Source organism: Lissotriton helveticus, chromosome 1_2, assembly GCF_964261635.1.
Source record: "Lissotriton helveticus chromosome 1_2, aLisHel1.1, whole genome shotgun sequence".
Taxonomy (NCBI): Eukaryota; Metazoa; Chordata; class Amphibia; order Caudata; family Salamandridae; genus Lissotriton; species Lissotriton helveticus.
Window position 1 is genome coordinate 458,097,555 of NC_136058.1, and position 16,998 is coordinate 458,114,552.

The 16,998-nt window shown below is 52.2% G+C and overlaps 1 protein-coding gene across 1 annotated transcript in view; it reads right to left on the reverse strand.

Moving 5' to 3' along the window:
* LOC144805738 (uncharacterized) overlaps nt 1–16,998 on the reverse strand; it is a 148,152-nt gene that overhangs the window by 98,996 nt on the left and 32,158 nt on the right. Inside the window, 2 exon segments of the mRNA XM_078672228.1 lie at nt 13,776–14,450; nt 15,341–15,451. Coding sequence (XP_078528354.1) covers nt 13,776–14,450; nt 15,341–15,451 — 786 coding nt within the window.

A 16,998-nucleotide genomic window follows, 5' to 3' on the forward strand; every position in this document is an offset into this window, starting at 1 on the left:
CCACTTCATGCAGCACTGGGAGAGTGGCGTCCACTTCATGCAGCACTGGGAGAGTGGTGTCCGCTTCATGCAGCAACGGGAGAGTGGTGTCCATTTCATGCTGCACTGGGAGAGTGGCATCCACTTCATGCAGCACTGGGAGAGTGGTGCCCACTTCACGCAGCACTGGGAGAGTGGCATCCACCTCATGCAGCACTGGGAGAGTGGCGTCCACTTCATGCAGCACAGGGAGAGTTGCATCCACTTCATGCAGCACTGGGAGAGTGGTGTCACTTCATGCAGCACTGGGAGAGTGGCGTCCGCTCCATGCAGCACTGGGAGAGTGGCATCCACTTCATGCAGCATTGGGAGAGTGGTGTCACTTCATGCAGCACTGGGAGAGTGGTGTCACTTCATGCAGCACTGGGAGAGTGGCGTCCACTTCATGCAGCACTGGGAGAGTGGCATCCACTTCATGCAGCACTGGGAGAGTGGCGTCCACTTCATGCAGCACTGGGAGAGTGGCGTCTGCTTCATGCAGCAACGGGAGAGTGGTGTCCATTTCATGCTGCACTGGGAGAGTGGCATCCACTTCATGCAGCACTGGGAGAGTGGTGCCCACTTCACGCAGCACTGGGAGAGTGGCATCCACCTCATGCAGCACTGGGAGAGTGGCGTCCACTTCATGCAGCACAGGGAGAGTTGCATCCACTTCATGCAGCACTGGGAGAGTGGTGTCACTTCATGCAGCACTGGGAGAGTGGCGTCCGCTCCATGCAGCACTGGGAGAGTGGCATCCACTTCATGCAACATTGGGAGAGTGGTGTCACTTCATGCAGCACTGGGAGAGTGGTGTCACTTCATGCAGCACTGGGAGAGTGGCGTCCACTCCATGCAGCACTGGGAGAGTGGTGTCCACTCCATGCAGCACTGGGAGAGTGGCGTCCACTTCATGCAGCACTGGGAGCGTGGCGTCTGCTTCATGCAACACTGGAAGAGTGGCATCCACTTCATGCAGCACTGGGAGAGTGGTGTCACTTCATGCAGCACTGGGAGAGTGACGTCCACTTCATGCAGCACTGGGAGAGTCGTGTCACTTCATGCAGCACTGGGAGAGTGGTGTCACTTCATGCAGCACTGGGAGAGTGGCGTCCGCTCCATGCAGCACTGGGAGAGTGGCGTCCGCTCCATGCAGCACTGGGAGAGTGGTGTCACTTCATGCAGCACTGGGAGAGTGGCATCCACTTCATGCAGCACTGGGAGAGTGCTGTCACTTCATGCAGCACTAGGAGAGTGGTGTCACTTCATGCAGCACTGGGAGAGTGGCGTCCGCTCCATGCAGCACTGGGAGAGTGGCGTCCGCTCCATGCAGCACTGGGAGAGTGGCGTCCACTTCATGCAGCACTGGGAGAGTGGTGTCACTTCATGCAGCACTGGGAGAGTGACGTCCACTTCAAGCAGCACTGGGAGAGTGGCGTCTGCTTCATGCAGCACTGGGAGAGTGGCGTCCGCTTCATGCAGCACTGGGAGAGTGGCGTTCACTTCATGCTGCACTGGGAGAGTGTCATCCACTTCATGCAGCACTGGGAGAGTGGTATCCACTTCATGCAGCACTGGGAGAGTGGTGTCACTTCATGCAGCACTGGGAGAGTGGTGTCACTTCATGCAGCACTGGGAGAGTGGCGTCCACTTCATGCTGCACTGGGAGAGTGGCGTCTGCTTCATGCAACACTCGAAGAGTTGCATCCACTTCATGCAGCACTGGGAGAGTGGTGTCACTTCATGCAGCACTGGAAGAGTGGTGTCACTTCTTGCAGCACTGGGAGAGTGGCGTCCACTTCATGCAGCACTGGGAGAGTGGCGTCCACTTCATGCTGCACTGGGAGAGTGGCGTCTGCTTCATGCAACACTGGAAGAGTTGCATCCACTTCATGCAGCACTGGGAGAGTGGCGTCCACTTCATGCAGCACTGGGAGAGTGGTGTCACTTCATGCAGCACTGGGAGAGTGGCATCCACTTCATGCAGCACTGGGAGAGTCGTGTCCACTTCATGCAGCACTGGGAGAGTGGTGTCACTTAATGCGGCACTGGGAGAGTGGTGTCCACTTCATGCAGCACTGGGAGAGTGGTGTCACTTCATGCAGCACTGGAAGAGTGGCGTCCACTTCATGCAGCACTGGGAGAGTGGTGTCACTTCATGCAGCACCGGGAGAGTGGCGTCCACTTCATGCTGCACTGGGAGAGTGGCGTCCACTTCATGCAGCACTGGGAGAGTGGCGTCCACTTCATGCAGCTCTGGGAGAGTGGTGTCACTTCATGCAGCACTGGGAGAGTGGTGTCACTTCATGCAGCACTGGGAGAGTGGCATCCACTTCATGCAGCACTGGGAGAGTGGTGTCACTTCATGCAGCACTGAGAGAGTGGCGTCCACTTCATGCAACACGAGGAGAGTGGCATCCACTTCATGCAGCACTGGGAGAGTGGCGTCCGCTCCATGCAGCACTGGGAGAGTGGCGTCTGCTCCATGCAGCACTGGGAGAGTGGTGTTCACTTCATGCTGCACTGGGAGAGTGGCATCCACTTCATGCAACATTGGGAGAGTGGCGTCCACTCCATGCAGCACTGGGAGAGTGGCGTCCACTTCATGCAGCACTGGGAGAGTGGTATCACTTCATGCAGCACTGGGAGAGTGGCATCCACTTCATGCAGCACTGGGAGAGTGGTGTCTGCTTCATGCAACACTGGAAGAGTGGCATCCACTTCATGCAGCACTGGGAGAGTGGTGTCACTTCATGCAGCACTGGGAGAGTGGTGTCACTTCATGCAGCACTGGGAGAGTGGCGTCCACTTCATGCAGCACCGGGAGAGTGGCGTCCACTTCATGCTGCACTGGGAGAGTGGCGTCCACTTCATGCTGCACTGGGAGAGTGGCGTCCACTTCATGCTGCACTGGGAGAGTGGCGTCCACTTCATGTAGCACTGGGAGAGTGGTGTCACATCATGCAACACTGGAAGAGTGGCATCCACTTCATGCAACATTGGGAGAGTGGCGTCCACTCCATGCAGCACTGGGAGAGTGGCGTCCACTTCATGCAGCACTGGGAGAGTGGTGTCACTTCATGCAGCACTGGGAGAGTGGCGTCCACTTCATGCAGCACTGGGAGAGTGGCATCCACTTCATGCAGCACTGGGAGAGTGGCGTCCACTTCATGCAGCACTGGGAGAGTGGCGTCCGCTTCATGCAGCAACGGGAGAGTGGTGTCCATTTCATGCTGCACTGGGAGAGTGGCATCCACTCCATGCAGCACTGGGAGAGTGGTGCCCACTTCACTCAGCACTGGGAGAGTGGCATCCACCTCATGCAGCACTGGGAGAGTGGCGTCCACTTCATGCAGCACAGGGAGAGTTGCATCCACTTCATGCAGCACTGGGAGAGTGGTGTCACTTCATGCAGCACTGGGAGAGTGGCGTCCGCTCCATGCAGCACTGGGAGAGTGGCATCCACTTCATGCAGCATTGGGAGAGTGGTGTCACTTCATGCAGCACTGGGAGAGTGGTGTCACTTCATGCAGCACTGGGAGAGTGGCGTCCGCTCCATGCAGCACTGTGAGAGTGGTGTCCACTCCATGCAGCACTGGGAGAGTGGCGTCCACTTCATGCAGCACTGGGAGCGTGGCGTCTGCTTCATGCAACACTGGAAGAGTGGCATCCACTTCATGCAGCACTGGGAGAGTGGTGTCACTTCATGCAGCACTGGGAGAGTGACGTCCACTTCATGCAGCACTGGGAGAGTTGTGTCACTTCATGCAGCACTGGGAGAGTGGCATCCACTTCATGCAGCACTGGGAGAGTGCTGTCACTTCATGCAGCACTAGGAGAGTGGTGTCACTTCATGCAGCACTGGGAGAGTGGCGTCCGCTCCATGCAGCACTGGGAGAGTGGCGTCCGCTCCATGCAGCACTGGGAGAGTGGCGTCCGCTCCATGCAGCACTGGGAGAGTGGCGTCCACTTCATGCAGCACTGGGAGAGTGGTGTCACTTCATGCAGCACTGGGAGAGTGACGTCCACTTCAAGCAGCACTGGGAGAGTGGTGTCTGCTACATGCAGCACTGGGAGAGTGGCGTCCGCTTCATGCAGCACTGGGAGAGTGGCATCCACTTCAAGCAGCACTGGGAGAGTGGCGTCTGCTTCATGCAGCACTGGGAGAGTGGCATCCACTTCATGCAGCACTGGGAGAGTGGCGTCCACTTCATGCAGCACTGGAAGAGTGGCATCCACTCCATGCAGCACTGGGAGAGTGGCGTCCACTTCATGCAGCACTGGGAGAGTGGCGTCCACTTCATGCAGCACTGGGAGAGTGTCATCCACTTCATGCAGCACTGAGAGAGTGGCGTCCACTTCATGCAGCACTGGGAGAGTGGCGTCCACTGCATGCAGCACTGGGAGAGTGGCGTCCACTTCATGCAGCACTGGGAGAGTGGCGTCCACTTCATGCAGCACTGGAAGAGTGGCATCCACTTCATGCAGCACTGGGAGAGTGGCATCCACCTCATGCAGCACAGGGAGAGTGGCGTCCACTTCATGAAGCACTGGGAGAGTGGCGTCCACTTCATGCTGCACTGGGAGAGTGGCGTCCACTTCATGCAGCGCTGGGAGAGTGGCATCCACTTCATGCAGCACTGGGAGAGTAGCGTCCGCTTCATGCAGCAACGGGAGAGTGGTGTCCATTTCATGCTGCACTGGGAGAGTGGCATCCACTTCATGCAGCACTGGGAGAGTGGTGTCCACTTCATGCAGCACTGGGAGAGTGGTGCCCACTTCATGCAGCACTGGGAGCGTGGCGTCCACTTCATGCAGCACTGGGAGAGTGGTGCCCACTTCATGCAGCACTGGGAGAGTGGTGCCCACTTCATGCAGCACTGGGAGCGTGGCGTCCACTTCATGCAACACTGGGAGAGTGGTGCCCACTTCATGCAGCACTGTGAGAGTGGCGTCTGCTTCATGCAACACTGGGAGAGTGACATTCACTTCATGCAGCACTGGGAGAGTGGTGTCACCTCATGTAGCACTGGGAGAGTGTCGTCCACTTCATGCAGCACTGGGAGAGTGGCGTCTGCTTCATGCAGCACTGGGAGAGTGGCGTCTGCTTCATGCAACACTGGAAGAGTGGCATCCACTTCATGCAGCACTGGGAGAGTGGCGTCCACTTCATGCAGCACTGGGAGAGTGGCGTCCACTTCATGCAGCACTGGGAGAGTGGCGTCCACTTCATGCAGCACAGGGAGAGTGGTGTCCACTTCATGCAGCACTGGGAGAGTGGCGTCCACTTCATGCAGCACTGGGAGAGTGGTGTCACCTCATGTATCACTGGGAGAGTGTCGTCCACTTCATGCAGCACTGGGAGAGTGGCGCCTGCTTCATGCAGCACTGGGAGAGTGGCGTCCACTTCATGCAGCACTGGGAGAGTGGCGTCCACTTCATGCAGCACTGGGAGAGTGGCGTCCACTTCATGCAGCACTGGGAGAGTGGCGTCCACTTCATGCAGCACTGGGAGAGTGGTGTCACCTCATGTAGCACTGAGAGAGTGTCGTCCACTTCATGCAGCACTGTGAGAGTGGCGTCTGCTTCATGCAGCACTGGGAGAGTGGCGTCTGCTTCATGCAACACTGGAAGAGTGGCATCCACTTCAAGCAGCACTGGGAGAGTGGCGTCCACTTCATGCAGCACTGGGAGAGTGGCATCTACTTCATGCAGCACTGGGAGAGTGGCGTCCACTCCATGCAGCACTGGGAGAGTGGTGTCACTTCATGCAGCACTGGGAGAGTGGCGTCCACTTCATGCAGCACTGGGAGAGTGGCGTCCGCTTCATGCAGCACTGGGAGAGTGTCGTCTACTTCATGCAGCACTGGGAGAGTGGCGTCTACTTCATGCAGCACTGGGAGAGTGGCGTCCACTCCATGCAGCACTGGGAGAGTGGCATCAATGTCATGCAGCACTGGGTGAGTGGTGTCACTTCATGCAGCACTGGGAGAGTAGCATCAATGTCATGCTGCACTGGGAGTTGCATCATCTTCATATCGCATATGGAGAGAGGTCCCCGATGCTTCCATCTCTCCCGCCTCACTGGTAGCCACGGATCCAGCTCCTGACTTGTCCTGGTCACAGTGAGGAGTTTCAGGGTCCAGTCTGCCCTCTGGCTGCAGCATGTCCAGGTCATCTCCTGAAGCAGAAGAGCACCTGTAGCCAGGACCAGAACCAACTATCACCCACAGGAGGGAACTTCCCAGGGCAGGGCCGGCTGCATGAGCAGGGCCCATGGGACTGCCTGTGGGCAACCAGAAGAGGCCCCCCGGCAGTCTGGGAGCACCAATCAATGAATGAATCATAACATTTGTAAAGCGCTCTACTCGCCCATGAGGGTCTCAAGGCGCTGAGGGGAGTGGTGCTGCTACTGCTTGATAAGCCAGGTCTTGAGTAGCCTCCTGAAGGTGAGTAGGTCCTGGGTCTGCCATGGGTGGATGGGGAGGGTGTTCCAGGTTTTGGTAGAGAGGTGGGAGAACGATCTGGTGCATGTGTTTGCTCTTCGGATGCTGGGGACGGTGGCGAGGGCAAGGTCGGCAGAGCGGAGCTGGCGGTTCGGGGTGTAGGAGGTGAGTCGGCTGTTGAGGTATGTTGGCCCAGTGTTGTGAAGTGCTTTGCGTGAAAGGGTGAGGAGTTTGAAGGTTATCCTTTTGTCGACGGGACGCCAGTGCAGGTCTTGTAAGGTGGGGTGTGATGTGGCTGTGGCAGGGGATGTCGAGGATCATGTGTGCTGAGGTGTTCTGTATGCGTTGTAGTCATTTCAGGAGTTTGGCCGAGGCGCCTGCATAGAGGGCGTTTCCGTAGTCCAGCCTGCTGCTGACGAGGGCCTGGGTGACCATTATTCTTGTTTCGGTGGGGATCCACCTGTAGATCTTGCGTAGCATGCGTAGAGTGTTGAAGCAGGAGGATGAGACGGCGTTGACTTGCTTAGTCATGGAGAGTGTTGAGTCAAGGATGACACCTAGGCTGCATCCGTAGTCGGTGGGTGTTGGTGCTGTTCCCAGTGCGGTCGGCCACCAGGAGTGGTCCCAGGCCGAGGGAGTGGGGCCGAGGATATGGACTTCCGTCTTGTCTGAGTTCAGCTTCAGATGGATGATCTTCATCCATTCTGCAATAGCACTCATTCCTTCGTGAAGGTTGGATTTGGTGGTGTGGGGGTCCTTGGTGAGGGACAGGATCAGCAGGGTGTCGTCAGCATAGGAGATGATGTTAAGATTGTGCACTCGGGCGACGTGAGCGAGTGGTGCCATGTAGATGTTGAACAATGTCGGGCTGAGGGATGATCCTTGGGGTTCACCGCAGATGATCTCGGTGGCTTCGGAGCGGAAGGGGGGAGGCGGAAGGAGGTGGTCCAGTCCAGTGCTTTGTCTCGGATCACAGGGTTGTGGAGGCGTGTGCGTAGGGTGCGGTGGCAGATGGTGTCAATGGCGGCTGACAGGTCCAGGAGGATGAGGGCCGCGGTTTTGCCGTTGTCCAGTAGGATCCTGATGTCATCTGTGGCAGCGATGAGGGCAGTTTCAGTGCTGTGGTTGCTGTGGAACCCGGACTGGGATGGATACAGGAAGCGGTTTTACTCTTGGTAGCGGGTCAGCTGTCTGTTGACGGTCTTTTCGATGACCTTCGCTTGGAACAGGAGCAGGAAGATGGGTCGGACGTTCTTGAGGTCCTTGGGGTCTGCCTTGGGTTTTTTGAGTACGGTGTTGATCTCGGCATGCTTCCAGCTTACCGGAAAAGTTGCGGTCTCGAAGGAGATGTTGATGGCTTTGCAGAGATGCGGTGCGATGGTGGAGCTGGCTTTGTTGTAGATGTGGTGTGTTCATGGGTCTGACAGAGAGCCGGAGTGGATGGCGTTCATGATTATGATGGTGTCGTCGTCGTATATGTTGGACTAGGTGAGCAGAGGGTTGGTGGGGATGGTGGATGTGATGTCAGAGGTCTCGGTGATTGTCGGGGCGGTTGTAGCATTGAAGCTGTCATGGATGTCTGCGATCTTGCAATGGAAGAAGGTGACAAGGGAGTCGCACAGTTCTTGTGAAGGTGGGATGTTGTTGGTGTTGGAGCTGGGGTTGGAGAGCTCCTTCATGATGTTGAACAACTCTTTGCTGTTGTGTGCGTTGTTGTCTAGGCGGTCTTTGAAGGAGGCCCTTTTGGCGGATCTGATGAGGTGATGGTGTCTGCAGATGGCGTTCTAGTTTCCGGAAGGCCTGCTTGGATGCTTGGAGGTCCGTGGTCCACCAACTTGATTTCTTGTTGGTGTGTCTGTTGGAGGGTTTCTTGAGCGGGACGAGGCTGTTTACGCAGTCTTCGATCCACCGTCTATGGTTGCAGGCGGGCGTGTCGTGGTCGGTGGAGCCGACGGGTGGGCATCGGGTGAGGGCAGTGGTAAGCTGGTCTTCAGTGACTTTGCTCCAGCATCCGCGGGGATCTGTTGGGTGCGGTAGTGCGTGGTTGGTTTCCCGAAGGTGAAGTGGATGCAGCGATGGTCGGTCAGTGGAGTTCAGTGGTGTGGCTGAAGGAGACTTGCTCAGGAGGAGAGACCCACACTGAAACAAGGTGGGCTGGCTGCACTGGAGATGGCTGCACTGGTGGTGGCTGCACTGGAGGTGGCTGCACTGATGCCTGGCTGCAATGGAGGTGGCTGCACTGATGCTTGCTGCACTAAAGGTGGCTGCACTGGTGGTGGCTGCGCTGCAGGTGGCTGCACTGGTGGTGGCTGTACTGGAGGTGGCTGCAATGCTGGTGGCTGCACTGAAGATGGCTGCACTGGTAGTGTTTGCACTGGTGGTGGCTGCACTGGAGGTGTTTGCACTGGTGGTGTCAGCACTGGTGGTGGCTGCACTGGAGGTGTTTGCACTGGAGGTGGCTGCACAGGAGGTGTTTGCACTGGTGGTGTCAGCACTGGTGGTGGCTGCACTGGTAGTGTTTGCACTGGTGGTATCAGCACTGGAGGTGTCTGCACTGGTGGTGGCTGCACTGGAGGTGGCTGCACTGGTGGTGGCTGCACTGGTAGTGTTTGCACTGGTGGTGGCAACACTGGAAGTGGCTGCACTGGAGGTGGCTGCACTGGTAGTGTTTGCACTGGTGGTGGCTGCACTGGAGGTGTCTGCACTGGTGGTGGCTGCACTGGTAGTGTTTGCACTGGTGGTGGCAACACTGGAAGTGGCTGCACTGGAGGTGTCTGCACTGGAGGTGTCTGCACTGGTGGTGGCTGCACTGGAGGTGGCTACATCCAGTCATCCCAGCACCTGTGGGTGTCTGAGTGCCAGTGGTGAGACTACTTACATGCGGTCATCCCAGCACCTGTGGGTGTCTGAGTGCCAGTGGTGAGACTACTTACATGCAGTCATCCCAGCACCTGTGGGTGTCTGAGTGCCAATGGTGAGACTACTTACATGCGGTCGTCCCTGCACCTGTGGGTGTCTGAGTGCCAGTGGTGAGGCTATTTACATGCGGTCATCCCTGCACCTGTGGGTGTTTGAGTGCCAGCGGTGAGACTACTTACATGCGGTCGACCCTGCAGCTTTGGGCATCTGAGTGCCAGGAGTATGAATGGAAACTTGAGACTGGCACAGCTTTCCAAGCCTAGTACTCCCAATGTTTGTGAATCCCAAAAAGTAGTACATTTGCATCCATTCAAGGAGTCCTTCGATGGATGCAGAGTTAATACTTGCTTGGTAAACCCGTCACTATATATATGTACTTTCCTGATAAAAAAAAAATAAACAAGTTACAGCATCTTCTGGACTTCCGGATGAACAGAAAAGCCAACTTAGACACAGCAGACCTCACTCAGGGCCCAGAATACATTTATTTGGGGGCGTCTCACCCCAAACACCCCCGCCCAAAAAACAACACATCTGGACACCAGCAGTGTTTTTCACTATTTTTTGTCAGTTAACCAAAAACTAGAAAATCTAAGCAAGTTTCTATTTTACAATTCTGTTCAATACACGTTTATAAGGTAAAGCCATTTTTGCCTTCCTGTTCCTTTCAACTCTCTTTGTCCTGTTGGGTTTTAGACAGTGCATGTCCACAAACTGCACACCAGTCAGCCTCTCCGATCCGACGTGGATTCTTGGCTTCAGCCAGAAGATTTGTTAACATTAGGGCCGTCCTGCTCTCAGTCCACACTACGACCCACTGGTAGATGGGGCTCAGAGTTCTGGTGATCATCCTTTACATAACGCTAGAGGTGCCTCAGCTTCGGGTGGACAGTGTGATGCCAAGAGCATTCTTCCGGTCAGTCCCTTGTGTTGAGCAGTGTTTTTTATGACCTTTCTCTATATTCTGTCAGTCCATGAGCCCATCTGCTCTGCTCTCCTGCTGCGGTGACCTTCTGGGTGTAATTTAACAGAACTGCTCCCCAATCTAGTAGCAAGCTTTTGTGCTTTCCTGCTTTCACAAATCACTTCACATCTTTGCCATCGACCTTGCACTGTGCCAAAACCAGCTTCTTCATGGTGGCTGCCTTGTTTCACTTTGGTGGTCAGTGTCCTACGTCGGCCATGAACAGTGGCGTGAAATGTCTCACTCTCGTGGTCAGTATCCTACGTCGGCCATGAACAGTGAGGTGAAATGTCTCACTCTCGTGGTCAGTGTCCTACGTCGGCCATGACAGTCACGTGAAATGTCTCACTCTCGTGGTCAGTGTCCTACGTCGGCCATGAACAGTGAGGTGAAATGTCTCACTCTCGTGGTCAGTCTACGTCGGCCATGAACAGTGAGGTGAAATGTCTCACTCTCATGGTCAGTGTCCTACGTCGGCCATGAACAGTCACGTGAAATGTCTCACTCTCGTGGTCAGTCTACGTCGGCCATGAACAGTGAGGTGAAATGTCTCACTCTCTCGGTCAGTGTCCTACGTCGGCCATGATATCTGGAAAAAAATTGCTGCTGTAAAGCCACTCCAAAAAAAGAAACTTTCAGACCCCACCACTCTCTCCAACCTCAAACCTATTTCACTACTGCCAGGCCTTAGCAAAATTGCTGAGAAACTAGTCAATGGCCAACTTAATGGCCTCCTGCGAGAAACGAATACCCTGCATCCCAAGCAATCAGGTTTCAGACCAGGCGACACAACTGAATCAGTGCTGCTACACACCTCGGATACCCTCAAGTTTGCCTTGGATCAGGGCAAGGAGGCAGTACTGATTCTGTTAGATCTATCGGCGGCATTCAGCACTGTCTCTCATGACATCCTGAGAGACAGATTGGAACACAAATGAATAAAAAACAAGGCTCCTGCCTGGATTACATCTTTCCAGACAAAAGGTATCAGATAGTAACACTGGGTAGGTACACATCGGAAGTAAAGTGGTTGTCATCAGGGGTCCCCCAGGGCTCATCCCTGAGCCCTACCCTATTTAATCTTTACATGTCACCACTTCTCTATCTGATAGCTACTTTCGATATTGAATCGATTGCATATGCTGATGACACCCAGCTGATCCTCACCCTGGACAAAAGCGCTACAGCATTGGAAGAGAAGTTCCACCACTGTCTCACTGCAGTAAGGAACTGGATGAAACTAAAGGGCATATTATCAAGGAAACGCGATAAACATCGCATTTCCCACTCTGCGTGACTCTGTTTAACATCGCATATCGCCAGATTTAATCGCCGAGATATCGTATTATTATCGAGGCAAATCTCCACGGCGATTAAATCCAGCGACAGCGGCTTGAACCAGGATCGCGCAAAGTGGGAAATGCGATATTTATCGCGTTTCCTTGATAATATGCCCGTTGCATCAGTCGTACAATCCAACTGCCATTGAAGGTATGGCTAGGTCAGTTTGTGAACAGGCGTTACAAACCTGCGATAACCGCGGTTAGCGCGGTTTATTTTATTGCATCGCAGGTTTGCTTGAGGCTTGATATTCTTGTGCTGCCATGTCAGTGTGGATTTCAAGGGAGAAATGAAAGGGAAATCCTACTTTGCATGTCATTAGCGATATTCATCGTTAACATGCAAAGTGGCGTTTAAAGGGCTGCTAAAATAAGGAAACACGCGTTAGCGTGCGCTTGTTGATACTACGATTGAATTATTGCCGCTTTTCGTCCGAAAACGGCCGCTAAAGTGGCGATAATTCTCTTGATAATATGCCCCCCAATCACCTCAGATGTAATAGCTCCAAAACAGATATTATGCTGTTTGGAAATTCCAATGTTTTTAGACCAACCCAATGGTGGCCCTCTGGCTCTGATGCCCCACCCACTACAGTCGACACTGCCAAAAATGTAGGAATAAAATTCGACCCCACACTATCTTTTCACAAGCAAGCACTTACCATCGCAGGCATGAGTTTTCAAACCATAAAAACCCTCCGAAAATGTTTTGACCTACTCCTGCTGCCCGCCAGGAAGACTGTTGCAGTGGCCCTAATCTTATCTCGTTTGGACTACTGCAACAGTCTAAATGCAGGAACAAAAAAGACGGTTGTGAAAAGACCGCTGGTGGTCCAGAATTCTGCGGCGAGATTGGTACTCAAGCTCCCCAGGGACTCTCCCTCAGCTGCGGCACTTAAAGCACTTCACTGGCTACCAGTTCACAAACTCTTTAAAATCTTGACCATTACTTACAAAGCCATAAGTGAAACTGGCCCAGAATATTTAAGATCCAAAATCAAGCCCTATAACACCATACGGACTTTGCGGTGCACATCAGAGAACCTGCAAACTGTCCCCAAATTCAAATTGAAAACCCGGGGTGGGAAGACTATGGCTGTACTGGGGACAAAAGCCTGGAACGCCCTACCCACTCAGCTGAGGCACACTCATACGGAACTCACTTTCAGGAAGCTCCTCAAAACATGGATCTTTGCCACCCCAGGCCACCTATCTCTACTTTAAAATATCACTCTCTCTAATCACCGCCAGATGCCCCTTTTCTGTCCGCTAAGCTCCAAGATGCTCCTTGGAGTGAACATCGTGCGATACAAAAACTCTTTCATTCATTCATTCATTCATTCATTCATGAACAGTGAGGTGACATGTCTCACTTTCGTGGTCAGTGTCCTACGTCGGCCATGAACAGTGAGGTGAAATGTCTCACTCTCGTGGTCAGTGTCCTACGTCGGCCATGAACAGTCGCGTGAAATGTCTCACTCTCGTTGTCAGTGTCCTACGTCGGCCATGAACAGTCACGTGAAATGTCTCACTCTCGTGGTCAGTGTCCTACGTCAGCTATGAACAGTGAGGTGAAATGTCTCACTCTCGTGGTCAGTGTCTTACATGGGCCGTGAGCAGTGGCATATATTGCCTCCTGTGTCCCTGACTCTGGGCAGATTCCAATATGTGTCTTCTCGCAGAGAGTGTATTACTCAGTGATAACTGATACTTCTAGTGTATTACTCAGTAGTAACTGCTACTCATAGGGTATGCCTGAGTGGCAACTGATACTTCTAGTGTATTACTCAGTAGTAACTGCTACTCATAGGGTATGACTGAGTGGCAACTGATACTTCTAGTGTATTACTCAGTAGTAACTGCTACTCATAGGGTATGACTGAGTGGCAACAGATACTTTTAGTGTATTACTCAGTGGTTACTGATACCAACAGTGTATTACTCAGCGGTCACCAACCTTATAATGTTTTGGCCACGCACAGAATCTGATATTCAAACATCCCGCCTGATCAATACTGTGCTGGTCTCTGGGTTCCAATTTCCCTCTGGTACATTCACATTTCAGCTTTTACTAAACATCAGTTTCACAGTTTTGTTGCAATCGTGTGTGTATTTTCTGGTGTCCCACTAGATTGTGCTTGAGATTGAAGCTTTTCCCGCACAGGTGGCACTCGTAGGGTCTCTCGCCAGTGTGCAGCTTCTGGTGCCGGCGAAGAGCTCCGTTCTGGTTGAAGGTCTTACCACAAATGGGACAGTGGAACGGTCTCTCTCCAGTGTGTATGCGCTCATGTCTGGTGAGAGCAGTGATGGACGACAGGCTTTTCCCACATTCGGTACAGGTATACTTTCCGTTTACTTTGAATGCTTGCGGACGTCCGTGTCGGCTGTCCTTCGGGTAGGTTTGCTCTTCTTCAAGAATAGGATATGCTTGGCAGCTTTGCTGATGGTCTGGTTTGTGTGAAACATGGTTTCTCATGGTGCCTTCACAAGTGACATATATTTCCGAAGACTGAACGTTTGGTGCTGTCTGATGAAAACTGGAATGTGTTAGTAGATTGCAATCATTTTGCAAATGTTCGGGTTTCTCCTTTATCTGTGTTTCATAACTTCCTGCCCAAATCCGGCTCACAGAAGGTTTTCTCTCAGTAATGCTCTCTGTAATGTTTGCTTTGAGTTTCTGTGCAGTAGATTCGCAGAGTATCAACTTATCTTTACATTTTGAAACACTGCTGACTTTTCTCTTTCTCTTGGGGCTTCCATAATCTGTAAGACAATAATTCAACGGACAGGTTAGTCATCTGCGTGTGAAATGGTGCAACATACCAAATATTCTCTTGAGGCTGTGAGTCATGATTACGGCAGATCCTGGCTAGAGCGTGGAAGTCATGGGCATGAAGAGGGCGTTGCATTTTGAAGGTCATGGAAGAGGTCACTGAGATGCCTCATATGTGAGATGGCAATCTGACCTTTGCTCTCCTGTGGAGGAGGCATCTCTTGTCCACAGACACAGCCGTGGGGGGTCTGTAGGGCTATATTACGTTAAAAGGCACTTTCAGGGTGAAGCCTCAAATATACCATAAGACGTCCCAAATGTACACGCTATGGGCCATCAAACTCTACTGAAACTCTACCGAAGTCTGAGAGTCTCTGCAACCTGAGTGAAGAGAGTGTAGACACAGCAAACTTCACTTACAATGTTAAAGCACAGACGTAACTGAGACCAGACATCACGTTTCCTAGCAGGCTTGTCTGTACAGGAGTGGTAAAGCTCGGAGGCTAATCCCGTAAGAGCATTTTCACAAGGATGTAAAATGCATGAAGCCTGCTACACACTCATTGGTACCAGTTGGAACCTGAAACTAATGTTGCTCTCACCATCATTTCCTTCCCTCTCTTCTGTGGTTTGTTGTTGAATTTATCAGTGTCTGCAACAATGCTCTGGGTGAAAGGCTGCCCTGCACACTCTTCACTGCCTCTCCTGATGAGAGGAATCTAACCTTGGACATTTTAGGAGACTGCATGTGGCTGTCACGGAAAGTTACTCTCACCGAGAACAGTCTGATGACAAGACTCGCCACGAGATGCAGAGACAGCATTTGTGAAACCTGTGCGCTTTGAAGAGGGTTCAAAGCACCGTAGAGTTGTCTACTCACCTGAAGGGCTGCTGCTGGTTACTGCTGTCTGGTACCCTTCGATGTCAATGGGGTAGGTCTCTCCTTCCTCGTTGATACCCAATGGTGCGACTGGTGACATCTCCTCCGGTCCTGTTATTGAAAGAATGGATATGTTCACAGGTGAGCTGAAGCCCACAGCGGCGCTGGCAGTCTACCGCATCCAGTGCTACAGATAAGCGGCATACTAGCCTTCAGTTAGTCAAATACTAACAACAAACAGTAACAGATAAATAGAAATACTCAAAACTCTACTCACAGAATAATGGATACACAGAGCTCTAGTCAAGGGTCTACTCGTAAAGTAATAAATGGATTATGTTACTTACCCAGTACGCATCTGTTCTTGGCATGTAGAACTGTAGATTCACATGCTTTGCATACTCCTGCCCTCTAGTATTTGGTACGGGTGTTTGCAAGTTCTTTTTCTTCAAAGTCGTCTTTCCTAGTCACAAGGTAAGGTGATTCCTCCTTTCGGTGATAGTGCGCGTGGGCATCGACTCCATTGTTAGATTGTTTTCCCGCAAGAGTGTGAGAATGGAGTAAGTAAGTGTAGTATAGAGTTGTCCATGCGTTTGAATGTATAATCAAGAACACCAACAACTATAGGTGTACGGGGAGGTGGGAGGGCGCATGTGAATCTACAGCTCTACATGCCAAGAACAGATGCTTACTGGGGCATGTGTGCTGTAGTTGCATAGACTACAAAGCAGTATACTCCCAAAGCGGTGGCTAACCTGTAGATGTTGCAGCTGTTTGAAACAGCGTTTAAAGTACTGCTTGGGCTACATTAGCTTGTTGACGTGCTAACACATCTACACAATAGTGTTTGGTAAATGTATGTGGTGTAGACCATGTAGCTGCCTTACATCTGTCAGCTAGAGGAATGTTACCTAAAAAGGCCATAATAGCCCCTATTCGGTGCTCTAGGGGATATGGATAAACTTAGTTTAGCTTTTGCATAGCATGTGTGAACGCATTTAACAATCCAACTTGAAATGCCAGCTGTAGAGATGGGATTGCCTTTGTGAGGTGGAAAAATGCAACAAACAGTTTTTTGTTTTGCAAAAATCTTTGGCCCTATCTATCTAGCACAATAAAGCTCTTTTGACATCAAGCGTGTGAAGAACCTGTTCTGCTACAGAATCAAGTTGAGGAAAAAGCACAAGTAACTCAACTGATTCGTTTATATGAAAAGCAGAAAACACTTTGGAAAGGAATGTAGGGTTGGTGCGAAGAACTACCCTGTGTTTGCGGAGCTGAAAGAAGGGTTCTTCCAAGGTTAATGCCTGTAGCTCACCAACTGTCCTTAAAGTAGTGATTGCAATGAGGGAAGTAACTTTCCATGAAATTGAAAGTTGTGCAATGGTTCAAAAGGTGGACCCACAAGCCTTTTAAGGATAATGTTAAGATTCCATACTGGTGCAGGTGGAATTCTTGGTGGTATTACCCTTTTCAAGCCTTCCATGAAGGCATTGATCACTGGAACCTTAAATAGTGAAAAATGCTGCCTGTTCTGCAAATGCGCAGCTACCTCTGCAAGGTGCAAACGAATAGATGTATAAGCCAGTCCAGTTTGCTGTAACATAATAGGTAACAGATAACATCTTGTATAAAAGCATCGAGAGGATTGATTTTGT